The sequence below is a fragment of the Calidris pugnax genome, unplaced genomic scaffold (genome assembly GCF_001431845.1).
Source record: "Calidris pugnax isolate Ruff unplaced genomic scaffold, ASM143184v1 scaffold27, whole genome shotgun sequence".
Taxonomy (NCBI): Eukaryota; Metazoa; Chordata; class Aves; order Charadriiformes; family Scolopacidae; genus Calidris; species Calidris pugnax.
The window spans coordinates 12813863-12840334 of record NW_015090893.1 but is presented as its reverse complement, the minus strand read 5'-3'; the positions used below and the strand labels follow the sequence as shown (position 1 = coordinate 12840334).

The 26472-nt window shown below is 56.0% G+C and overlaps 1 protein-coding gene across 1 annotated transcript; it reads left to right on the top strand.

Annotated features, from left to right (window-relative positions):
• The first annotated feature begins 7474 nt into the window (after positions 1 to 7474).
• CDX1 (caudal type homeobox 1) lies at positions 7475 to 21712 on the top strand. The gene is made up of 3 exons (XM_014947836.1): positions 7475 to 7973; positions 20303 to 20448; positions 20666 to 21712. The coding sequence occupies exons 1-3, from the start codon at positions 7547 to 7549 to the stop codon at positions 20870 to 20872; spliced, it is 780 nt and encodes a 259-aa protein (XP_014803322.1). The 5' UTR covers positions 7475 to 7546; the 3' UTR covers positions 20873 to 21712.
• The last annotated feature ends 4760 nt before the right edge of the window (positions 21713 to 26472 follow it).

Here is a 26472-nt window from a genome sequence, read left to right as displayed (position 1 = left end):
TCCCCCCCAACCCCCCCCCTCCCGTTTTTTTTTTTTTGTTTTTTTTTTTTTTCCCTTTCTCAGGATATGAGGGGATGTTTAGAAAATCCGCTGCCCACGCCAGCAGCTGACTCATGTTTTTATTAAAGAAGGCCTGTACTGAGCCGGCTCCGCATATTCCCCCCGGGACGCCTCCCCGTGCCGAGCTGTGCCGGGCCTGTGCCTCCCGCCCTGCTGACCCCCGGCCTGCCACGGCCGCTCGGGGACCGCCAACGCGACCTCCCAGCCCTATTTTTTCTTCAGAAAGGGGAATAAAAGGCCTTGTGCGACTGGGATGCTGCGGCAGAGGGTGGGTTTGGTTGGGGACGCGGGGCCATTTGGGCTGCTGAGGGGCAGGAGGTCCTGTTTCTATCTCAGCCACGCTATCATCTTGGATGTCCTGCACCCCTCCTGCCCTGGGGGGTGGTAGGCAGTTAATGAACCCCCTTTAAATCTTCCCCACACCTTTATGAGTTCCAATAAAGTTTCTGAGAATATCTCAGTAGACAAAACATTATTATTTGTCCAAAAAGGGGATCTTTTTTTGCAATTTGTTTCAACACCGTAACAGGGTGTAGAAGCTCTTTGGATCAAAGCTGCCTTTTGACCCATCAGTTCTTGCCACCCTTTCCATCTTGGGGACGTGCTTTTGTCTTACCCAAACACGAAAAACTGCAAAGATGCACTGGCTATCCTGAAAAAGGAGACTCCTCTGAAGAAGACACCTTTCCATCTTTCTTTTCTTTTTCCTTTCTAAGAATAAAAAACCCCTTCCCGTAGAGACAACACTGCTGAAATCTGTGTTCCTGGCTTGTTTGCAAGGCAGACTCATCTCCTGCCTCGAATGCCTGCACAATGGCCACGGCTAATGATTCCCCGGCTGGACAAGCCCAGGAGGTTGCTGCTTATCGCCCATTATCTCGGTGTTTTCTTTGCACTGATGAAAAACCAAAGAGGAAGGTCTTTATTCAATGTAACCACAGAGGGTGAGGAGAGCCGGGGCTGAGCCTGAGAAGGAGAGGGGGACCTCTCCTTCCTAGGAGAAGATCCCAAAGGAAGGATGCTGGAGAGGCATTCCCCTGGGGATCTGAGGGGGCTCTTGTGCCAGGCTGCTTGGGGGGTGAAACGGTCACCCCACTGCTCCTCTGTGTTGTGTTGGCCATATTCCCTGACTCCAGATGTGGTGGCAGCCACGTGCTGGGGGGCCCTGGCAGCCCCCCCAGAACCGAGATGATCTGTTGTGCAGAAGAGGAGCCGGCAAGCGTAAGAGGGGACGTGCTGTGCACATGGCTCTTCCCAACACACTTTTCCCAAGGGATAAAGACGTGTCTAATGGGTCCCTGCGTGGGGACACGTAGGCTGCTGGGAATAACTCAGCAGAGCTATTTCCCGGCAGCATTCCCCCTCCAAGGAGAGTTCCCAACACAACGGGAGAGGGAGAAATCCGCTGGTGCAAGGCTGCTGGGACCCTCACACTGGGGAGAAGCTACGGGTCTCCCGTGCTTTCCCAAGGCTTGGATCACCAGCATCCTTGCTGCATGTAGAACCCTGCATTCAGGCTCTGAGAGGGTGATAGACTGGGAGCCCATGGCTGGGCATCCTAGGAAGAGCAGGGGGTGGAAAATTTAGCACAGACCACGCTGGAGGGCAGAGCATCCTGATCCTGAGGTGGGATGTATCCCTCCCTCTCCTGGGCTAGGATCAGGGACAGCCTGGGCAAACAAACCCCTCTCTCAGGAGAAGTCTGCAAGGTCCAGGGTTGGTTGTTTTGGGATGCTGGGAGAGCCCTGGAGAGCCAGCAGCATCCCAGCAAGCACGCAGGGGCCTGTACTGCACGTTCCTCAGGGACCATCCAGGGCCACGCACTTTGTTTAGGAACAGCACGTCGGGGTTACAGCAGCTCCTGGGAAAGGCCAGCTCAGAGGAAGCACCGAAGCTGGAAGGACTCACTTGTGCAAGCGCGTGGGCGGAGGGGAGCAGCTCAGCTACCTCTGCCTCATCCCCCCTTCATTGCTCACCTCTATTTTTGGCGCCTGCACCCCCTTTCGTGGCGCTTGCAGGACTTAGTGATTCCCCCGGGGCTGGGACAGCTGCAGTGTGTGATGCCAGAGCTGCTCTCAGCTGAGATGTCCAGCCTCAATAAGCATCGTTAAGTGCTGGAGTGGCCTTGGGGTCATGTTGTGCAGCATCAGCCACTGAGATAGGGACACTCCAGGGTATTTGAACTGCTCTGGCATCACCTGGATCCAAGCAGGTCTCCAAGCTCCTGTCCCACCCCAGGTGAAAAGCCCATATCCCACACCTGATGTGGAGAAGAGCTACCGGAGCCAGGTGACCCAACAGGATGGTGGGAACTGGAGTCAGTGACAGGTCCCATGTGCCAGCAGGTGAGAGGCAGGTAGGAAAGAAGAAGCAGATGTTGACCTTTCCCACTTCTTCGAAGGTTTAATGAGGGCCAGATTCGCCCCGGCTTTGGTTCCTCCGTGCCTCTATCAGTTCCAAGTCAGCCCAGGAATTTCAGCATCGCTCTGATGTGGTCTTGAGCCGCAGACCACAAGAGAGGAGCGGCGGGTGCCGAGGAGCACAGCACCACATCTGGGCAACCCATCTGGTGTGGCAGCTGCCAGCACTTGCTCCTGGTTGCAACCAGCTCTTGTACCCTGGGGAGAGCTATATGGAGGCTTCATCCAGCTCTTTCCAGAGCTCTGGCCTGGCCTGTGGAGGAACCACTACCCTGTGCATGGTCCTGCTTTGCCAAAGTGATGATGGGTGACAGCAGTGCCCAGGGAGGAAAAAAGGGAGGCAGAAAGTGCTGAGCTTCTTCCAAAGTGACCATGTGGATCAGCACAACATGCTGAGGAGCATCCTGGGCTGGGGATCATCCTGCAGCACCATGAACGTTGCAGGGTTACAGTGGTGTCAGGAGCTAGCACTGAGCTGGTGTTGTGACCATACAGATGCTCACCCATCCCCGACATCCCACGGGTTGAAGTGCTTGTAGGAGGCACTAGCCAGTGGCAGAGGATGCTAGCCCGCTGCCTTTCCCTGCCTCGGGGCCTTTCCGCCCCAGTCCCACGCACTCTTCCTAACCCCCACGACGAGCCTCAGCATTAAATGTGCTCCGCGGAGCCCCGGGAGGCAGCGGCAGGCTCCTGGGTGAATACTAATAGCGATGCCGTCCGGTCGCCCCAGACTTTCCCACACATCTGCAGCCACTTAATGTGGGAATCGTTAACCCTCTGCTTACGCAGCGCCTGAAACGCGGTGAAGGAGCAAAATGTGGCGCCAGGATGTTCCCTCCGGGACCCCGTGTCTCCCGTCACAGGCTGGGTGGGTGAGCCCTGCTGGGCACCCATCGTCGGCACGGCGAGCACCCAGCTCTGTGCTGGTGCAGGGGGAATCACATCACCAACCCCATGAAAACAGAGGCCTCCTGTGTGCTGGAAGGCAGTGACAGATGCCAGCCTGTGTCCCCGTCCCTAGTGACCTCTTGAGGACAGTCCCAAGATTTGTGGCATATGCATTTTGCCAGGAAAGCTGATCCAGATCCCAAAGAGTGACACTGAGCCCCGGGGTGAGGAGACGGGGTGCTGTACGGCAGTGCTGGTCCAGCACTATCCCGGTCCAGCACCCACCTCTTTGGGGACTCCCTCTGCAGCATGGGGTCCCCTCTGCAGCATGGGGACATGAGTGCCAGCAGAAACCTGGTTCAGGCATCTGGAAAAACCCAAAGGGCACGTGGGAGTCTGCAGTGGGGCTGGGGCAGGGGGTTGTCCTCTGCAAGAAGGTTGTACTGGTGTCTCTGATGCCAGAGAGGAGGGGATGCTCTCGGGGAATTCAGTGGGGCAGGGGGTTGTTCTTGCCCCATCCCTCCCCTGCTCGCTGGGATGCTGCTCCAAAGGTGCATGGCAGGAATGATGCATAGGAGACAAGCTCTGCTCTCCCCTTTCCTCTTGCTGGGAGGCAGGAGAAGCTGGAGAACGGGAGGAAGGTGCTGGCTGGGGTGTGCGTGGGGCCACGTAGCTCTGCCATGTGGTGGTCTGAGGCCAGAGGTTGGCCTCTGGGAGCAGAAAGGGCTGGGGGGAGCAGGGAGGCCACGAGCCCATGGGGCTGCCGGGGAGGTGGTGGGGCAGGAGGCTCTGGGGGGAAAGGGGAGCGAGGGGAGCCAGCACCCAACCCTCTGTGGGCATCTCCCTGTCCTGCTGAAACCATGGCAGGGTTCAGAGCAAGCTGGGGAGCAAGGCAGGGCTTGGTTTCCCGGGGTGGATGCCTCCTTCATGGGAGGAGGAGGAGGTGGTGGTGGTCTCCCCTATGAACCTGCTCCATCTGTGATAGCAGCTTGTAGCCTTGGCCCTGGGGACCTCCTGGTTCTCCCTTCCCCAGCCCTCCTGCTTCCAGGAGATGGCATCACTCGATCACGGAAAGCAGCACTGAGCCCCAGGGAGCGACAGGGAACCTTGGCCGCTCACCCTCTCTGCTGCATCCGCCCGATTTCCACCAGGAATCTCAGGTCTGGAGGACTAGCAGGAGCTCTCCAGGCTGGGTTTGGCACTGGGGGTCTCTGGGGTGGATGGAGAAGGTACTGTCACCTCCTCTTGTCCAGCTGGGGACCCCCAAGGGCTCTGGCAGCCCTTGACCTGCTGACTCATGGGACCCTGGTGTGGGTGGCATCTTGTGGCACCGAGGGTCCCCAGCAGCACCCTTCAGTCCCAACCTAGCAGCTGGGATTCTCCTTGGGGAGCCCATGGAGGAGAATCCATGGAGGGCTCCTCACCTTGCTTTTCCCCAGCGTAAAGTTTGCCAGCCATAATCCCCACCAGCAATAAACAGGCCAAAGGAAAGGAAAAGAGGGAAGTTATTGTCGGTGGATCTTTATGGCCCAATTGTCTCCCCCTGTCTCCCTTCTCCCTGTGCCAAGGGGGCTGGTGGCACGGCTGTTAGCAGGCACCTGGAGATGCTGCACCCCGGCGAGCCCTTCACCTGCCGTGGAGAAGATGCAGGTGTGGGGTGCTGCCCCCACATCCCTGCACCCCCCCAATCCCCAGCAGCTGCCTGAGCCATTGGCCTCGGCTCCATGGGCTGGGAAAAGGGAAAGGGGGGACCGGGCTGCCCATCACTGCCAGCAGCAGGAATAGCCCCAGCATCCCCCTGAATGGGGCTGCCCCTGGGGTGGGAAAACCAGAAGCCACTGTGTTCCTCTGCACCTCCCACCATCTGATCATAGTGACGGGAGGGATTTTCTTCATTTTTTTTTCCATTCCCTGAGCCAGCGACTCAGGAGGCAGGAGGAGGAGGAGGAAGAGGGCCTTGGCTCTCGTATTTATACAATGCCATAGCTGTGCAGAGACCTTAGGACAAATCCGGGATGGATGGGGTTATATGGTGCATCAATTGATCTGCACAGCGGTGTGAGCTGAGATCGTCACCGGGTGGGATGGTCGTGGTGGTCACCTGTGTCCTGAGGGAGGGAGGCAGGACTGGGTGAAGAGCCAGGGATGCTGGGGGGTACAGGGAGGGAAGAGGAGGATGCTGCAAATCACTCACCTCTCCTGGTACCTCTGGCCGTGCCAGGTCTTGGGAGTCAGAGCCTGGGCAACGTCAGCTCTGGGGTGATCTCCCATTGCTGGGGTTTTACTCTGCTCCCTTCCTGCAAACCAGATCCCCTGCCTCTTACCTTCCCCCTTTGATCTCATCCTGGCTCCCACCTCCTTGCAGGGAGTAGATGTGCCACGGGGACAACCACTATAATATTTTCACCCAGTTTCAGCCAGAATCAGGGCTGGAGCAATGGGATGAGGCACCCAGGGCTGATGCAGAGCAGCTGTGGGCCAACAGCTCTGGGGTTTGGGGGTGCTGGCCCGTTATGGCTCCATCGTGGCATGTTTGATTGCAGGGTGGGAAGGGCAGCAGCCTGGCCCGGCTGTGGCTGGGAAGGCTGCGAGGGAGGGGGACAGCAAGCTCTGGCAAAGTCCACCTTGAGCAAACAGATGACAGCAGTGCTGCGGGGGCTCGGGGACACGCCGATCCCTCTACAAGCACCGGAGAGCTCAGGATGCCACGGGGATGGAGGGCTGGCGTGGGAGTGAACAGGGCCCCGGGGAGCGCTGGCAGCCGGGTGCTGTCCCCAACCCACTGGTCAACACTGGGGACATCTGCCACTGGCTCCAGGGGGAGAAAACAAGAAATGGCCATGCATTAAATATGCCGAGCTCCTCAAGTCACGGGCTTTGTTACCATTTTCCTTTTAACCTCACAGATCTGGGAGGCAATCCCACACTGGAAACTCTTCCAGGCTCATATCTGCAATCAGAAAAAACTCTGAAAGTCTCTTGTTTTACCCCCTCCCCCCTCTTCTTGATTTCATCCTAAATGGTTTTCCCCCTGCTTTTCTTTTTTTTTTTTTTTTTTTTTTTTTCTCTATTTATTGTCAAATTCCAGGCTGTTTCTGTCCCAGGAGGATGAGGACTGACCAGTCCTTGCCCGGCTCATGTTTCCAGAAGGGGAAGGGGCTGGTGCGCAGAAAAGGTCAGAGGTGGCATTTGGGAGGCCACAAAAACACCCTCCTGAAGCCTCTTCTGGGCTGTGCTTCAGTTTGAGGGGAAAAAAACAGCCTAAAATGATGGCTGTGACTATCTGGAAGTGGCCAGCGCAGCTGCAGTGTGACACTGGTGGAAGGGGAACGTTGGCAGGAAGGAGGCTTCTTGCTGCAGATGATGGGGGTTTCAGGCCTGGATGGCACAAAGCTGGTCCTTGGTCTTTCATCTCCCTCAGGGGTCTGTCTCTTCTCCCAAGTCACAGGAGATAGGACAAGGGGAAATGGCCTCAAGTTGCACCAGGGGAGGTTTAGATTGGATATTAGGAAACATTTCTTCACGGAAAGGGTTATCAAGCATTGGAATGGGCTGCCCAGGGAAGTGGTTGAGGCACCATCCCTGGAGGTGTTCAAAAGACGGGTTGACATGGTCCTCAAGAATATGGTTTAGTGATTTTTTTATTTATATTTTTTTATTGCTTATTTCTTATTTATTTTTTTTGTCAGAGTTAGGTTGATGGTGGGACTAGATGATCTTTAAGGTCCCTTCCAACCTAGACGATTCTATGATTCTATGATTCTATGCCCTAGAGTCCCCAAAGCTGGCTCCTACAAAGGGACCATGGCCGGTGGCATGGGGACAGCTGTGGGGTGATGACAACAGAGAGGACACGGGGTTCCGGGATGCTCCCCCGGGGTGTCACCCACCGCCTGGCTCCCCCTGGCAGGGGGAGGGTGGGAGGTTTGAGTTCGGCCCCCCCCTCACCCGCTGGGGTTCCTGCACTTTGAAATGCAAACCTGCCTTTCAATGCAAATGCTGCAAGAGAGAGAGAGAGAGGTTGGGCCCAATAAAAGCCTGTGGGCAGGGAGGTGCCTGGCCCCGGGGACGGGAGGCAGGTCCCCAAGGCGCCCAGGTGAGCGGTGGTGAAGGAGGGGCGGCCGCTTCCCCGCCAAACCCATCCCGGCACAGCATGTGCGCGGGGCCGGCCGGGGAAGATGTATGTAGGTTATCTTTTGGATAAGGACACCAACATGTATCCCAGCCCCGTCCGGCATCCCAGCCTCAACCTCAACCCCCAGAATTACGTGCCGGCCCCCCCACAGTACTCGGACTTCGCCAGCTACCACCATGTGCCGGGGATTAACAACGACCCCCACCACGGGCAACCGGCGGCCGCCTGGGGCTCGCCCTACACCCCTGCCAAGGAGGACTGGCATTCCTACGGGACCGCTGCCACCCCTTCCACCGCCAGCCCGGGGCAGTTTGGATTCAGCCCCCCAGATTTTAACCCCATCCAGCCCCCCGGCTCTGGACTCCTGCCTCCACCCATCAGCAGCTCGGTCCCCCAGCTCTCCCCTAACGCCCAGAGGCGCACCCCCTACGAGTGGATGAGGCGCAGCATTCCCAGCACCAGCAACAGCGGTAAGGAAACAAAAAAAAAACCAGCCCTGCACCTCCTTTAGTGCAGAGGATCCCTGGGCTTGAGGTCCTGTGGGTCCAGATCGTGCTCCGTGGTTCTCCCTGCATGGGAGGTGTGCTTGGCCTGGCCCCCAAAGAGCTGGGGGGACCTCCATGGCTGAGGTGGCGGGGGCTGAGGATGGGCATGGAGGATGCCGTCCTTCCGCCTTGCTGGCAGCTGGGGTTATATGGTTGGAAAGTCCTTTTTCCCACCTGGTCTCTGCCCCTGCACCCCTGCCCTCGCCTGCTGCCATGGGGCAGGATGGGCAAAGCCATAACAACCCCTCTCCGCGATCACAGGGCTCTGCCAGCCCCGGGGGGGTGTTCTTTGGGGTGTCTCGTGTGTGCACGGGGGGAGCGTGTGGGGCTGCGGCTGTGAGTCGGCGTGCAGTGGCGTGTGGGAGCCTGTGTATGGGGATGTGCACATTATATGTGCTACATGCATGTGTAGGGTGTATGTACGTGCGCGGGGAAGGTACTGTATGTTCACCCGTGGAGGGAAGGTGCTGCTTGTGCTGTATGTAGGGTGTAATCAGTGTGTGCGAGGAGCTACAGGCTCTGTGTGCGTGTGCAAGGAGGTGCCGTAAACGGTGCATGTGTGTGTGGGGCTTGCCGGATGGATGGTGCCAGTGAGTGTGTAAGGGGGATGCTACATGCTCAGTGTGTGCGTGCAAGGAGCTGTGGGGTGAGGACGGTGCAGCGCGTGGTGCGTGTGCAAGGTGCACCACATGGTATGTGTGCAAAGTGCAGTGCACGGGGGACAATGCCATGTGGAGGGTGCACAGGGGTGTTCCTGGTGTGACGTGCCGCTTGTGCATATGCACAGACGTGTACCCCCTCTCCTGTGCCTATCCCTGGCCTGGGCTGTCCCCAGGGTCCTGTCGCCATGTCCCCAAGGTCCCGTCCCCCTGTCCCTGGGGTCCTGTCCCCGCTGAACTCCTGACCTGGAGATGGTGGTGGTGGGGAAGCGTCTGGGTGACCCCAGCCCCCTGCCCACGCTGGGTGAGGGGGGGGACCCTGCTGCCCACTTCAAAGGCGGTGGGCAGATCCCCCCTTGGGGCCAGCCCAAATTGACAAGGGCTTGGCTTTGTCATGGAGATGGTGGCCGGCTCCTTTGGCAGCGAGGTGAGGTGCGGGGCCCTTTGTCCTGTCCTGCCCCATCCCTTTCATCTTCCCCTCCAGGCTGCGATTGCTGCCAGTCCAGCCTGGATCCGTCCTGCCTGCAGCGGGACCCTCTGCCCACCGGGCTGGCCCAGACCCATCACCCCTCTCCTGGGCTGACTGTGAGCTCTGCAGAGCACTGCTGGGACCCAACTCACTACAGGAGTGGTCTGTGCATCTCTTGGGGGCCAGTTTGCTTTTGGTGGCTCCGTATCCCCAGTGTCAGGGCCAGGGCTCCCTCTTTGCAAAGTGTCTTCAGTTTTAGGCTGGTTTCTGGCACCCCACTGTCCCCGCGTGGGGCTGGCTGAGACCTTCTTGTGCAAGGGGCTTGTGCTGAGGTGCCGGGGTCTTCCAACATGGAAAATAGCTCCTCATGTGTGCTGGGTCCGCGTGGTGGGGATGGGGATGGGGCTGTCCCAGCGGGACCAGCAGCTGCGGTGGAACAGGCAGAATATCCCAATAAATGGAAAAAACCAGCCCCGGTCTGGAGAGCGGAGGGGAGAGGCAGGCTGGTATTTCCTGGCCCATTTTAAGCACTGAATATACCTATTTAGGAAAAATGCCTCCCCCCATACCCAGTGATGGAGACCCACAGGCGTGCTGGGCCTAAGAGGTTCCCTCTGCCCCCGGGTGGAAAGAGGGGGTGTGTGATCCTGCAGCCCCCACTGCCCATGCAGCTGGGACCCCACCACTTCTGCAGGTTTCATAGGTTTCGGTTTCTTCTGAGGAGAGAGGTGGGAGGGAAAATTAATGAGGGGAGAAAGACATCAGCACAGCTCTCCTCTGGATCAAGGGCATGGTTTTACACCCAGCAGTGGGGCCGAGATAAAACAGGGGCTTGAAAGTGCCTCTGATTGAGTTAGACGACAATTGAGTTGATTGAATTCTGGAAAAATATCATTAGTTGCTTAGTTTGTATCTCTTAGATTAAATACATACAAAGGGAGAAATAAATCAGCCTTGTTCCCCTCGCATGCAGAGGAGCTGCTGCCCCAGCCCAGCCCCAGCAAAGCTGGGTGCTGGGGTGAAAGCCCCTTTCTCGTGGTGGTTTCCCAGGATGGATGACCAGCGAGGTCCCTTTTTAAGGCACTTGCAGATGAAGGACATGTCCTTGTGTCTCTGCTGGGTCTGAGCTGAGGGCTGCTGGTGCCAAGCAGCTGCAGGATTCAGCCGCGGTGGGACCACGTGCTGAGAGATGGTGGGATGCAAGTCGTGTTTTCCAGGGCTACCCTTTAAATAAATTGAAAAAAAAAAGCCTTTCTCCATTAAGTTTGAAAGGCAGCAGGGCAGAGATGGGTTTAACATAGATAAGAATGAAATTCTTAGATGAATCGTTTTATTGAAATCAATAAACTGGACTTTAATCAGTCTGGATTGATTAACTACCCATCTCACCGCAGTGGGAATGGGAAATGAATGTGTGGACTTTTTTTTTGCTATAAATATAAACAGTTTCATTGCGAGTGCTATAAATCATAATACTTCAGAGGGTTGTAAATTAAGGTTCCCTCTCTGTCTTGCCTTGTATAAACAGCTCTTGGCCGCAGTTTGAAAGCTTTGGGGAAAGAGCCGTGCGGCGGTAAGAGAAAATGTTACGCAGGGAATACGAGTGTGTCGGGGGCTTCTGCAAATGTGATCCAGAACCCGAGAAAAATCAATGAGAAATCTCCCAGTGGCCCACAGCAGAGACAGGCTGGACGCAGGGATGATTTTATATACCTGTTTCTAAATACATGCGTGCTTCCCCCGGCTGAGCCAACATAACCCGGCAGCAGAAGGGCTTGCATTGCCAGAGGGCTGGAAATCAGGAGTTAAAGGGAACCAAGAAGATGTCCCCAGGCCTCATTTCTCTCTCCGATGTCACCTCTTTTTCTGCTCATAAAATCTTCACGAGCAGCGTGTCAGAGCCTCATGCTTCCTCCTTATTCACAATTATTTGCAAACTTCCCCGTGAATTGCACCCCCGGCTCTATAAAAAGCTCAGGAAAGCGGCTGGAAAAGGTGGCTGGCTGAACTTTGAAATTCACCCTCTGCTCGTTAGTTATGCAAATCCTCAGATACTGCCTCAGGTCTGGCTTTTAGGTCACTAATCGAGCTGGGGCCGCAGTCCTAAATATTGCAAGTGAAAGTGCAATTGGGGCATCACTCGGGGAGGGGAACGTGCTCAGGGCTTCACGTGGTATTGGTGGCGGTGGTGCCTGGGTAGGTTTTGGGGTGGTGGAGAGGGAATAGTGATGCTCCAAGCACGGGCGAGCGGTGGTTTGCTGGGTCTGCAGTTTTCCATCTCAGTTTTCGTTATTTCCAGCTCAGTTTTCCAGCTCTATTATGCTCAGCCCTAGTGAGGTGCATGAAAACTGGAGGAAAGATTAAAAAACCCCATTAATGAGACAGAGGCATGTTTTTCATGGACAGGTGGGGTTCGTGCTGTGCATGGAACATTTTGGGGTGATGGTGGTGGCTGGAGGATGGTGTGTTTCATGGTCAGTCCCCTCTATAGGAGATGGTCGCTCCCCATGAGACCCTTTGGTCCCCCAGGTCCCTCGGTGTGTGCGTGCATTGGGTCCCATCGGTCTTCTCCCCTTGAATTATTAACCCACAACCTGCTCCTGGCCCCAGCTGGGGTTTGTTGACCGCTTAGCCTGCTGGCCAAGGTACAGGCCTTCCAAACTTTCCTAGAATTGACTTTCTTTGAACAAAAAGGGCTTCCCTGGAGCACTGGTGGTACCTACGTGATGGGCTTGGCTGGCTAATACCCCGGGATTAGCAGAGAGACACTTTAAACCTTTAGCCAATGGCAGATGTTTCCTATGGGGGACCTTTCAAGGACACCCATTCCAGCGCTGTTAGCTTTGAGATCACCCGGATAAGGGGCCACATCCTTCCCCTGTGCTGCCCCATGGTCAGGATGGACTGAGACCTGTGAGGCAGTGAACGGGGAGAGGAGTCCCAGTGCCTAGCTGGGACCACCACCACTGTGCTGTCCTCCTCCTACTCCCACAGCTGGGCCAAATCCAGCCAGGAGGCCGATCTGGATGAGCTCAGTGCCCTGGGGCTGGCGTGATGTCCTCTGAAATGGGTTGTTTCCAGCCCGAAGGTACTGGCCAGCCCACATGCCACCCCAGCACTCCTCACCCTCCCGCACTGGTGAGGGCTTTGACCCAGCACAGGAGCCCGGCTGGTGGTGCTTGGCTCAGGAGCAGCTGAAGGAATCTGCCCGTTGCCAAAATAAAGGGTTGGATCACTATGGGCTGGGAAATTATTGCCTCAACGCCCAGCCTCTGCCCCCGGGGTTGAAGCATCTCCTGTTGTGTTGCTCCGTGTCCAAGAAGATGGGGAAGCGCCGGCTCGCTGCAGCCACCAGCGACCTGCTCCTCATCCCCTTGGGGTTTGCACCTCCTGGGAGGAAGATGAGGCTTGCAGGAGGGGTGCCATCACCCTGTGTGTGGGTGTAGGTGCAGACCTGTCCCTGTCCCGCTGTGCTGGCAGCGTGGAGCCCAGCTGGGGCCAGCCTGTGCTCCTGCACACCGGTCTGTGCTCTCTGGATCCGGCTCTTCCCAGGGTGTTCCTGCTCCTTCCCGGCAGCTGGGCTACCCTGTGTGGCTGTGCCATATGCCAAGCCCTGGTCTCTGCCTACCAGCTCTGCCAGTCCTGTCACCCTCAGGCAAGTAACCCCCAGCCACACACTTAGAATCATAATCATCTAGGTTGGAAGGGACCTTAAAGATCATCTAGTCCAACCATCAACTTACTTATAGCAAAGATTTTTTGGAAGCACAGAGCTAGATCCTCTGTGTGCAGGAGACTAGAAAAGCTACCAAGGGCAAGTGGTGTGTTTTCTTAAGTGAAACGTTTCCAGTGCATGATGTATCAAGCCCAATTGGGTTTTATTGCTAGTGGGGCAACCACAGGAACATTGCCATTTGCTCTGAAGTCCTTGGCACCAGGAAGAAATCCCCAGGTTGGGTCAGATCAGGTGAACAGCCATGCAAGGAGCTTCCCTGTGGGCAGGAGTCCTTCAGAGTCCTTCCTTCACCCCAGCAGCTCTGAAAGGCCCATTTCTATGCCCTGGAGCAGAGCTGGGGAGACTTGGCAGGGTCCATTGGTCATCCAGCATCCTGCTCCCTCCTCAGCACAGGGACATTAAATACGTATGTGCGGGGTTGGTTCCTCTCACACATTTTTTACACCTGGCATTTGTCTAAATCCAACACCCTTTGGCAGAGGAATGATCTCAGGCAGGGATCCCGAGAAGGATTGCCCTCTGGAGGGGTTTGTTTCTCACTGGTGGTGATGAAGCAAGCCACATGGCTCCGGTCCTTTGCCCCACCTCGGTCGTCCCATCCATCACTCCTCTGCTTCCTGCGGCAGAGGGAAAATAGCTGACGATATTGAAGCATGCACGGGAAGGGGAAGGCTTGTGAAAACCCTGATCTGCTGGTTCCCAGCACTGGAGGAAGGTGGGGGGCTCGGGTTTACCCCCCCTCCCTGGCCACAGAGGATCTTGTGTGCTTTGGGGAGGCTGATGGAGCTGGAGGAGAAAGGCGGGGAGCAAGCGAGTGTGGGTCACGGGGCAGGGGGCACAGGGAGGGCACCAGGGGGCTCAGCCCCTCCTGCTGTCGGCGCAGACTTTGGGGTTCCCATTTCCAGTAGGTTTAGGGCCAGTGGAATGAGCTGGGCTGTGTGTCCCCAGTGCCAGCATCAGTGCTGCGCAGCGCGGCTGCCGTCGCCTCTGCTCGGCAGAGGGAGCATGGACCCCTCTGCACAGCTGGAGCACATCTGGCTGCCAGATGGGGGTGAATCCAGCCAGCCTGGAGGCTCCTGAGTGCTAGGAGCTGAGCCCAACCCTTTCCCAGCCCCGGGGTCTCTGTCACAGGGCATCACTCTGCCGGCTGCCCCCATCTTTTCAGTGGGAGGAGGATCTACCCCCATGGAGCTGCAGAAGAAGCAGGGGAATGCCTGGGGAGTCCCTTCAGCAATCAGAGCCCACAGCACTGATCCTGGGACTCTGCTCTTGTTTGAAGTGCTTCTGTGCCTCAGTTTCTCCATCTATAGCATTGCCCAAGCTATGCCGGGGGTGGGGAGAGGTTTTCCTTGATGCTTTCCCTGAGGAGGAATGGCAAATCCTGATAGAGTGCTGACTCTTCTGGGACGAGAGGATTTTATCTTCTGTGCAAGTAGATGCTACTCATTCAGATTGAAGCAGCTTTATCATGGAGAGAGAGCACCCACCCAGGGCAGGGATGGGACAGCCTTGCACCTCATCTTGCTACACCTTGACTCCAGCGTGGACAAGCCCTTTCCCTGGTGCTCACTGGTGTAGGGACTCCCACACCTGAGGCGTTCCAGCACTAAAATACTGTATTGCCATCAAATGGTGTGGAAACGCACCCAGTACAGACAGACAGACAGACGGGCAGAACGAGGACGGTACAGATGGAGCCAGGGCATGGCCAGAGCATCCCCAGGAAGGTGACACCCCGCAGAGCTGCTCTGGGAGCACGTTGCCCAGGTTTTCCCTGCCCATCATGCGAGGAGCCATCTCGCAGTGGGGCATGCAGAGCCACTGAGCAGATGTGGGGCTGGCCAGCCTGGCAGAAAAACCACCGACCCCCACGCCAGCACCTCCTGTACACAGCAAAGTGCAAGGCACCCGTGTCCCCCAGCCCTCAGGGACCTCTTTGGTGGCTCTCATCTCGGCAGCTTGGGGCTGCCCTGATTGGAGCCCTGATGGCTGCTTCCCACACAGCCAGGGTTCGCGGCTGCTGCAATTTGGAGCTGCTCTGACCTGTGAAATAGAGACCTTTAGGAAACTGCAAGTTGTGGTCCTCACTGCTGACAGCCGTGCTGCTCCTGCCACAGGTGGGAGAGCTGTGTGTCCCGTGGGTGAGGATGCTCCGTTCGGAGGTGGCCTCAGCCCCTTTTAGCCGTGCTGGGCACACTGGGCTGGCTACGTTGCTCTGTAGGGCTGGGGAAAAGACAAGCTCCAAAAAGCCATACCAGCTCTTGCTCTTTCACTACTTTCTGCCTCCTCCCAGAGTTTTGCTGCCACTCTGAAGTCTCTCTCCTACCTGGTTTGAACCAGCCTCTTCCCAGCTGTTCTTAGAGCTGCTCGACAAGAGCCCCCACATGCCCCATGTTACCTCTCTGTTAGGGTATTTGGGGGATAGTTTCTTATTGCAAGCCATCCTTTGGGCAGGTCAGGGCTGGACAGGCTTAATTACCTCCTCCCTGGCAGCCTCTGCCATGGCCATGAGGGTACAGAGCCTGGGATGTTGGGCACAGGGATATGGTTTGATTTTCCCTTCCCCTGCCAGGCTCCTGATCCGGTCCAGGGCAGCAGCTCCAGCATCCCCATCCCTGGGGCAGATCAGGCCTGGGGAGCAGATCCGGGCTGGGGGTCGGGACCCCGTCCCCCCGCATGTGTGCGAGTGTGTGTGCATGTACACTCAGGAGTGCGTCCTTTGGGGTTTGCACAGCACATTAAAGCTATTCCCTTATCTAATCACGGCTCAGGTGAGTGCTATTAGGGTTATCCATTAACAGCGGTAACGATACCTTCTCCCCACACAGCCATTGGCCCTGCCTTGATCCCAAAGCCCAAACCATTCCCACTGGCCCCGTGAATGGCTCCATTTGGCTGCCCGAGCAGTTCCTTTTCCTGGTCTTTTGGGGACAATCAGGAGGGGCTTTATATGCATAGCAGGGCTTCAAGGACATAGGAGGTACCACCAGCACCCTCTTTGCACCCTGTGCACCCTGTCCATGCTCCCTCCTGGCTGTGGGACAGCCAGATCCACCTCCGATGGGCTTCACTGGAAATGCAGGAGCAGCTCCATCCCTCTTTTTGGCCCTTCCCTTCCCGCTGCAGCGCCTGGGTTTCCCCATAGGTAGGAGGGCTTCCCATACGGAGCTGGGCTGGCTCGTCCCAAATTTCCTCTTTCCTTTCACAGAGCCATAAAAAGTCTCCAGGAGAGAGTTAAGTGTAACCCAGCATTCATATTCAAGGTAGCTGAATTATTTGCATAGCAGGGCTTCAAGGACATAGGAGGTACCACCAGCACCCTCTTTGCACCCTGTGCACCCTGTCCATGCTCCCTCCTGGCTGTGGGACAGCCAGATCCACCTCCGATGGGCTTCACTGGAAATGCAGGAGCAGCTCCATCCCTCTTTTTGGCCCTTCCCTTCCCGCTGCAGCGCCTGGGTTTCCCCATAGGTAGGAGGGCTTCCCATACGGAGCTGGGCTGGCTCGTCCCAAATTTCCTCTTTCCTTTCACAGAGCCATAAAAAGTCTCCAGGAGAGAGTTAAGTGTAACCCAGCATTCATATTCAAGGTAGCTGAATTATTCATTGACAACAGCATTTCTTGCAAACCCTCTTTTTTTTTTTTTTTTCCTTGTGAATCACCCAGAATACTTTCCCGAATTCAGCAGACATCGTCGAAACCAGCAATTAGTCGAGATGAATAACTTTCCATCTCTGGCTTGGTCTTAAGCTCTCTGCTTTGGGTCTTTGCTGCCTGATATTGGGCAGTGAGAGACTGGTGCCCAGCTCACACGGTGATGGTTCACCAGCCTGGCCAGAGACCTGCCAGGCCTGAGGCAAAGCAGAGGCTTCACCAAGGATGAACGGTGAAGAGGGAATAACAAAGAACAAGCTGTGATGGATCTATTTACAGCTGAGGCAGGAAATAATAATTCCTGCTGAAATTCATGGCATATGTACTATTCACAAACCGCCTTAATTCTTTATTCTTTAATTTATTTTTTTTACTTTATCTGTCAATTCCTTTGCTTTCTGGCTGTTTTTTTTTCTCCAAGCAGTGGTATTCAAATAGCAGTATTACAAATAAGATAATTTTTAAGTCATTATCTCTTCAGAAAGGTTTTTGGTTTCTAATAAAAATAATATTAAAAAAAAAAAGATAAATTTCTATGAGAAAATAAAAATCTTGTAGGAGTCCCTGAGGCTGGAGCAGACAGAGGGATCCTGGTTTCTCACGGAGCTGCTAAACCCAGCATAAATCTCCGCCGGCGCCTCTGGTTTATTCTGTAACTCCCCAGGAATTGCTGTGTCTGCAAGTTCAGCACAGGTGCCTCCTGGGCTGGGATGCAGAAGACCTTCTCACGCTGATGAACCCTTCCCCTGTGGGGTGGTGAGAGGAAGCAGTGACCCCCCCACAGGAAAGGCAGAGGTCCCGTGGTAATGAGGGGACAGTGTGGGGTCCCACATGGACCAGGTGACCCCAGCATCTCTCCAGCCCAGCACTGGTTGAATTTGTTTCAAGCCACCACGATATGTACCCAAAAGGAGACAAACACCCAGCAATGCTGTTGTAGATCCCTCTTGCGCTAAATCTCTGCGATTCAGCCACGTGTCTGCAGACATCTCCAAACACATCTTGCTCAATCAAATTACCTTTTTCACCCTGTTTTTACCTGCAGAGTCACCTTGTGTGGCCAGGGGCAGTTTGCTCTCAGCAATGGTGAAGGGGGATTATGTGTTCATTTCCAAACTCTCACGCTGATGAACCCTTCCCCTGTGGGGTGGTGAGAGGAAGCAGTGACCCCCCCACAGGAAAGGCAGAGGTCCCGTGGTAATGAGGGGACAGTGTGGGGTCCCACATGGACCAGGTGACCCCAGCATCTCTCCAGCCCAGCACTGGTTGAATTTGTTTCAAGCCACCACGATATGTACCCAAAAGGAGACAAACACCCAGCAATGCTGTTGTAGATCCCTCTTGCGCTAAATCTCTGCGATTCAGCCACGTGTCTGCAGACATCTCCAAACACATCTTGCTCAATCAAATTACCTTTTTCACCCTGTTTTTACCTGCAGAGTCACCTTGTGTGGCCAGGGGCAGTTTGCTCTCAGCAATGGTGAAGGGGGATTATGTGTTCATTTCCAAACAGCCCCGGGATGAGCTGGGCTCCCTGCTCTCTACAGTGGGGGCTTAATTTCTCACATCCCTCAGTTATGAGTTAGTGGTTAAAGCCCAGTCCTGGTGCTGGGAGATATGGTTCCTACTCATTGCTGTGTTTCTACCCTCCTTCTTTTGGTGCTGCTTGGGGACCCTCAGCCATCCTGACCAGCCCCTGGCACCACCCTGCTCACGTTGTGCTGAGCCCATGACAGCACCTACTTCCAGGAGAAATGTCAGGAGGACACCAAGAGCGACATAGTCATGGAAATTGGGTGCTATCTTGAATTGCATGGCTGGTTGCTTTTGTTCTTGGGAGCACTGGGGTCAAGTCCCAGCAGGGTGAGACACCTCCCGTGCCCACCCCAGCTCCCATGTGCACCCAGGGGTGCACTCACACTCATGCGCTTCCACGCGTGGTTCGCTCGGTGGCCAACTGCAGGAGCTAAACCTTTGCTGGATTTTGCTTATTTAGTAAAAAAATCAGCTGCCTTTTGGCATCCCATGGGATGCTGCAAGGGGAATGAACCCAGGAGAGCCCCTCTCCCACTCACAGTGTACTGTGGCTGTGGGTTGTCCTGCCGCTGATGCTCTTTTACATTTATCTTTCAGTGTCAGAGGTGGCTTAGGAAAGTCCCCCTCTCCTTGCAAGGGAGTTCGTTGAGAAGCAGATTTGCAGCCTGGGGCTTGGAGCTTTCCTATGTGGAGATTCTCTGATGTCTGATTAGGGTTGAGTCCACTCTGGAGTCTTTGAAGCACATTTTGATTTGTGTCATCCTGAGATGTCTAGGTGTTGACCATATTTGGTCCAAACTAACAGATATGCCAAGGGAAACAAACGAACAGGATGGCAAGCACACAAAGATCCCCTTTCCTGGGGGAAGAAGGAGGCAAGCCAGGTTAGTAGGGTTTCTGGGTCACTGGAAATCCCTCCCTGCTCATCTGCAGCACTGATGGCCAGGATCCTGTCCAGGCTGGTACAACCAGGGCAGCCCCAGGGAAATCCATGGAGCTGTTCTGGGCTTGCTCCTGGCCATTTCCATGGTGGCATCGATCTCAGCAGCAGAAATTCAGGAGAAGATGGGCAAATGTATCTGCCAGGAAAACAAATGGCCGGGTTCCCAGTCGGAAGGACAGTGGCTTCTCAGCTGAAAGCACGTCTCTGTCCCTCCCGACACCATGGAATGGCATTTTGTTATTTTGGGTGGAGAAACAAACATTCACAGCTGTGTTTATTCCCTGCCCGTGGGCTCTCCTGCAGAGGAAAGCACGAGGGACCTGTCAGCAAACTGCTGGTCATGAGCATCCTTCCTTGAAGTGCCACCCGCACCCACTGCAGCCCCCAGCCCAGGCAGAGCTCAAGCTGTTGGCTCTTGCTCTGCAGCTCGCCCTGCAAGCACGTGATTTAATAAAGGAGCTAACTGAGAAGGTGGCTGGGTTGGTTTTGACTATATTGTTCTGCTAGAAAGTGGCAAATGCTGCCTTGCAGGGAGGGGAGATGTGGGGCTCAACGGCCCCAAGCTCTGTCAGTATTTCGGGGGCCCCAAGGCGAGATTTGGGTTGGCTGGCAGGGATGGCCCACAGCTCTGGTCCCTGGGAACGCTTGTGCACCTTGTGGGCATTCTTCAGTGCATCTTTAAATTCTGCACCAAGTGGATCTGCTGCTGCCCTTCGTCCGGTCTCAGTATCAAGAGAAGGAAAATAACCCTCATGGTGGCAGAGAAATGCTGTCATTCCTGGGTTTCCTCTTTCCCCTGTTCTGATCCATGTGCCTTCAAGTGATGGCACCTTGGGTTTGGGCATCCTGGCAAAGAACTGGACTTCCCCCATCCCTCCCAGGCTATATTTTTGCCGGTAGTTTGCCATCAGCCCACTGCAGGGCTTGCAGCTCTGTTCCTTTTGGGGTGGTATGGAACATGGTATTTATGGTCTGTCTTTTCATGATGCCTCTAAATCCCTCCTTCTCTTTCCACCAAGTAATTTCTCCAGTGCCCGGCTGTTTTCCAACACGGAGAAATACCCTGGTGCTACCCAAGATGGACATTAAATCCAGTAGGACCCTCACAACTCGCTATTCCACTGATTCCCAGGGCATTGCCACCTTTCTCCTGAGCTCTCCACGGGTGGCTGTGTAGCTGCTCCATGTCCTCGGTGACGTTCCTACCCCTCCCTTATGTCCCCTCTTGGCTCACCCCCGCTCTCATCTCTCTGGCAGGCAAGACCAGGACGAAAGACAAGTACCGGGTGGTGTACACGGACCACCAGCGCCTGGAGCTGGAGAAGGAGTTTCACTACAGCCGCTACATCACCATCCGCCGCAAGGCCGAGCTGGCCGCTGCCCTCGGGCTCACCGAACGGCAGGTCAGTTCCACAGTCTCCCAGGAAAACCCATGTCCTGGGTGGAGATGGGGCTGGGGAGGGGAAGGGTTGCATCCCCAGCAGGTAGCGGTGGTCCCACCTTGTTCTGCATCTCCCCCTCCTCTTCCAAACTCAAGGATGCCCTGGGGGACCCTTGAGGACTGTCATCCTTGGATGGATCTGTCCCCATCTCTGCATTGCTGTCTTTGTCTTTCTGCAGGTGAAAATCTGGTTTCAAAACCGGAGGGCGAAGGAGAGGAAGGTGAACAAGAAGAAGATGCAGCAGCAAAGCCAGCCCACCAGCACCACCACACCAACCCCACCAACCGTTGGCACGCCGGGACCCATCGGAGGTCTCTGCAGCAGCAGCGCCCCGAACCTCGTCTCCTCATCTCCGCTGACTATCAAGGAGGAATTCATGCCTTAACCCCCTTCACCAGCTACAGACACCAAGAGATAAGCACTATGTAGCAGAGCCCAGCCGGTCCGTGTGCTCTGAAGAGTGACAGCCCCTTCCCAAAGACACAATGGTCCCTGGATGAACCAATGGGGTGGCCAGCAAGGCTGGGCAAGGAGGCACTGGGACCTTCACAAGGGGCTCTCTCCTACATAAAAACCATAGGTTAGGTAGCATTGCTCTCCTGTAGGAAACATGCACCAGTCTGGTCTCTGGTGTTTGCAACCCAAAGCAAGGTCCTAATGTCAGCAGAAGGAAGGTGGTGGTGGTGGAGGATGGCTTTCCTATGCTGCTTCAGATGGAGCTGGTGGGATGCTTCCTTCGGTCCTCCTGGCACTCCAGCTGCCTGGTGCTTTTGGGACCCACATGGCAGCTTGCATGGCCTTTTCCAACACCATTTCTCTGAGTTCCAGAAAGGTGGAGCAGCAGATGTGTCCTCAGCTGCCTGCAGAGTGCCCAACTGAGCCCTCACATTGCACCCAACATGGCAATGCATCGTGTTCCTCACAGAACCATTCGTCTCTGGCTGCCTCCAGCCTTGCACCGTTTCCAGCTCTTCATGGCCCAGAAAACAAGGTGCCCAGATCATCCCACTGCACCCATCACCCTGCTCCAGCTCTCACAGGGCTTGGGTCTCCCTCCAGCAGGGACCACTGGCACCTCCCTCGGCCACCACTGCCAGCTGTGCTTGGTGGTGAGGACGACTGTTTGCATTGGCTCAGGACTTCGGCTCAGTTTTTGTGTATATAAGGCAGAACTGGTTTTCCTTTTTATTTTTTAGGCATCGGTGAAAATAAAAGCGAGCAGGAATCCCGCGGGCCACGGGTTTGTTGCTGTCTCCTCAGAAAGGGAGGAGGGATGCCAGCTCCGGGGTGGCAGTGGTGACCATGCTCTTGAATGTGGCTGGGGTTGGGAGTGAGGGGTCTTGCCCAGCCCCACCAAAAATGGTGCAGATGGATGTCTCGATGCAGCAGCCTTGCCCCTGTGCCCATCCCGCAGGGGCATGGCTGGGGGTGGTATGGCCTTTGCCACCGAGAGGGTTGGCCATGCCGGGCGACACAGTGGCTGCAAACTCACAGCCCCGGGGCCGCCGGGAAAAGGGTGAGGCTGGGCTCGTGCTGGAGGAGGCCAAAGAACAAGGCCAGCTGCCCACAGACGTGGCCACCTCCCATTGGCGCCTCCTGGCCTCTAATCTTGTTTTATGGCTGTTGACGGGCTGAATATCCTCCTTGTCCAAGAAGAGCAAACAGAGAATGAGGATGTGAGATAGTGCCTGGGACAGCTGGCATCGGTGCCCGATGCTCTCCTCTCTCCATCCCAGCCACGTCCCACCAGTCCTGCAGAGGACTGAGCAAGGGACTGCCCTTCAATCCTTGCCCAAAACAGCTCCTCAAGCCCCAAAATGTACCAAGCATTGCTTGAAAAGGCATGGGAACATGGGTGCCAAGGTGCCCAGGCAGGGCAGGTAGCTGTGGAGGGACACCTGATGAAGGATAAAGTCCTCATGGGTGGAGGACATCGAGGAGCAGGGGAAAGGTGAGGTGACAGAGAAACTGACAGGGCAAAAGGCTTTTTCCTGGCCTTGCAAGAGTGGCTGCACCTACTGCTGCACCCTGGTGACACTGTGCTCACCAGCACAGTGCCTGGGCTGCCTGTAGCGTGGGACCACCACCTCCCTGCACCCCTGCAAGGACATGTGGGGCATCAGGAGCTAAAACAGGCTGAGGGAGGCAAGTGAAATGGAGCTTGAGCTGCATGGGAAAAGGGATGGGACTGGATGGACCACCTGCCCAAAGAGCTGGGGTGGAATGGGAAAACTGGGATCCACTTCTGTGTAGAGGCTCCATTGTGGTCTCCACACCAGGGACTGGCTCTTCCACACGCTTCCTCGTCCCTCGCCAGGCTTTGCCTGCCTTTGACGTCCAATTTTGTCATTGCCACATGGGGATGGGCTGGTGGGATCCTGCCCTGGCAGGGGACGGGGTGGTGGCAGCCCAGCCCCGGGCATCACCATGGCCTGCAAGGTCTTGTTCGGGGTGGAGGGGGGAAGCTTGAAGGGGAACAGAGTCCTAGAGAGGGGTGAAATGTGCCTCTCCCAAATTGACTCGCTGTGTTGGGGTGCCTGTGGGTGGGCAAGGGGCTGGGCTGGAGGGAAGATGCTCCGCCGCCCACCCGGAGAGGCTGCGGGTGCCGTTGACAGGATGAAATTCCAACTGATACCCTAATCTGGCGCCTGCCTGTTTGCACAGCAGGGTGAAAGTCCAGCCAGCCGTGGGCTGTGCCCTTGGGTCCCTGCCGCCCGTGTGTGCACAGGGAGCCGGCGCTGGCGGGAAGAGGCAATAAATGTGCCCACACACCCAACCACCCCTTCCCCCAACACACACACACACACACACACACGCCCCTTGGCCGGGTGACGAAATGCATCTGCTGCGTCCCCGCTCCCATGTCCTCCTCTGCCTTCCTCCAGCCGTCGTTTGGGCAGGGATGGGTGAGTCCTTTCCCAGAACCAGGAAAGGGGCTGGTGGACACCATTACCCTACCAGGGTTGGGACCTTGGTTTTAAATTGGAAGAGGGGAGATTTAGATTAGACACTAGAAAGGAATTCTTTACTTTGAGGGTGGTGAGACACTGGAACAGGTTGCCCAGGGAAGATGTGGATGTCCCACCCCTGCAAGTGTTGAAGGCCAGGCTGGATGGGGCTTTGAGCAACCTGGTCTAATGGTACACGTCCCTGCCCATGGCAGGGGGATTGGAACTTGGTGATCTTTAAGGTCCCTTCCAACTCTAACCATTCTCTGTGATTCTAACCTCCTGGACACATGTCCCCTTGACGGTTGCACCCCCTGGCAGGTGACAGGCACCTGGTTTTAGCACCCACAGCAGCCGCCTCCCATGTCCCACAGCCCCACATGGAGCCTTGTCCTTACGGGGACAGCCTGGCTCCATGGCCAGGTGACCCTGGGGATTTGTCCCAAACAAACCCCCACAGTTTCTTCTTGTTCCTTCCTCTGCGCTTCCCACCGGCTCCCGCTGCCCGGCTGCACCCTTTCTGGGAGAAATCTTGAAATCGTCATCAGAATAAGGCCACAACACACCAGGTGGCCGAAAACACTGCCGTGCTGCTAGCAGCCTCCGGCGTGGCACGCTTCCCGGCGGTGACTAACTGGAGCGCCGCCGCCGTTGTCACTGTCCTCGTGTCTTGCGGAGCGGATCTGGGCACGGTCCCATCTTGCTGTCAGCTCCCTTCTCGCCTCTTCCCGGGTGGCTGCCGCCGGGATGAGGGTGGGCAGTGCCTGAGCAGGGGGGGACAAGGGTATTTCCCCAGCCGGAGTGCTGTCCTCTCCTTTACCACCTGTGTCAGGCAGTGCCAGCGCCTGCTGGGCACTGCGTTGGGATGGAGAGATGTGTGTTTGCTCTCCTGCAGCCCTACCCCCTCATTGCACTTCAGTCCCCAGGTGGGGAAAGGTTTATTTGATGTCCCAGGGGTGGGATGGGAGAAAGGAAAACTCACTAGAAAATGCTTGCAAGTCCTGTGTGTGCTCCCGGGCATCAGGGCAGGGGACCATCATCCTCCACCTGAGCTCTCCTGGGTTTTCTGGGGTCCCTGGGCTGCACTGCTCCTCACAGGAACACCCCTGCAGCTCCTACTGCCTCTGGTGGGTGCTCTTCCATCAGGTGGGTCTCACCAGCTCCAGGGCAAAGCCAGACTTGAGTAAGCTCTGCAATGAGGTGCTAGAGCCCCCCAGATGACCAGAGTAGTGTCTACTCCCAGGTGGTCCCAGGAGATGGAGAGCTGGTGGTGCTACCAGAGCAGCACCAGCCAAACCAGAAAGGAGATCTCCAGACACAGAGCATCCCACTGTCAGTGGTATCAACATGGACATTTTAGGGTCGTGTCAACTCTGGATGTCTCTGCTGGTAGATACTACCCTGCAGACAAGAAGTCAGGGGCTTGAAGTCCACCCAGGGAAGGCTGGGTGGTTTGTGCAGGGCTCAGTTCATGCTGGAGACACGGGGTTGGGGCAGCTGTAACAAGGTGGCACCAGTCTCTCTCCTCCTGTGCTTCAGTGGTGGCCATGGGACACTTCTTTTTAGGCAGATCCTGAGTGAAAAACCCAAAGGGGTGATTCAGATCACGCAGGCACAAAAGGCAAACAAAGCATCCCTGCCCCAAACAGGAAGGGTGAGGCTGGGACTGTGGCCAAGGTGGCCCCTGGCCACCAGCCTGGCCAGCTCAGGGCTCAACGTTCCCCACTGGCATCCCAGCAGAGGGAGAGGTCAAAGGCAGGTGAAACCTGGATGGGTGAATTCTCAAATAAACTTTTTTTTTTTTTTTTTGAGGAAGCTGTGAGTGTGTGAAAAAAGATGTTTGTGGGATTACACAGTTTGCTCCTTCCTCCTTTCCCACCGGGAAATCTGGGTAAATGTTAGCTCTGAAAGGCCCACTGTGCAAACGCTGAGCCACTTCATCATGTTAGATTCTGCAGAAACGTGTCTTTGTGTTCAGGATCCATTTCCTTTCAGGGAAAATTTTCAGAAGTGTGTGGAGAGTTATAGGAACACGACGATGTCAGGGAGATTTGCTCTTACATCCAGCAGTTTGGGTTCTGCTAACAGTCCCGGCCCTGTCATTGTCCTCCACATCCACAGTGCTGCCTGTTCGGCCTTAAACCTGAGCAAAGCAGCTGGGGACCAGTTGGGGACAGGTTGGAGAATGGTAGGGCATGTGCAAGGAAAAAGGACAGGCACACCTAGACTGTCCTGTGAAGGACAAGAGGATATCATCCAGGGAAAGAGGCATTACTGTGGGTCCTGAGACAGACAGCAGCTCTCCTGGTACCACACTGGATGTGGGGCACATGGAATTGTCCCCTTTTGCAGCTCTGCATGGGACATTTCCCCCCATGAAAGTGGGAGAAGGAGCCATAGATCAGCTCTCTGCCACCTCACTGGGGATTTGACTGAGCATGATGGGGAAAATCCCTCATCTCCCTGGGCTTTGGGGCTGTAGGATCCCACCCCTGACTCAACAGAGACATCTGAACCCTGGAGATGTGACCTGTGCTCCAGCATCAGGCCCATGGATGGCTCTTGCCCTCCACACAGTGGGATGTGCTAGTCCTACCCAAAGGGACCACTGTCTGTTGAGCATCCCCCTCCCCTGGGCTGGGGACTGGGATCCAGCAGCACGAGAGGAAGCCACTTCTGACCTGCTCAGGCTCCAGCTGTGTCCTGCCATAGGAAAATAATCTCAGATTCGAAGAGAAAGGTATTGGGAGCTTCTGGGATCTGCGCTTGCACTGCTGCCACCGCTGCCTGGGGCACGTGAGAGCCCCGGGGTGGCCAGTGGCAGGGTGCCTGCAAAGTCAAGTCCATCCCTAGGGAGACCTGACGCATTCACGGCATGAGTAAAGCAGCAGCAGTTCCTCCTCGCTGCCCCAGTGGGGGGCTGAGGTCCTGGACCCCCCCTCCCGGCAGGGGTGCGTTTGACAGACATCCCTTCTCCAGCCTGCCGAGAGCCGTCCCCTGGTCCCTCCCTGCTCAGCACGCAGCCATCCTCAACTCC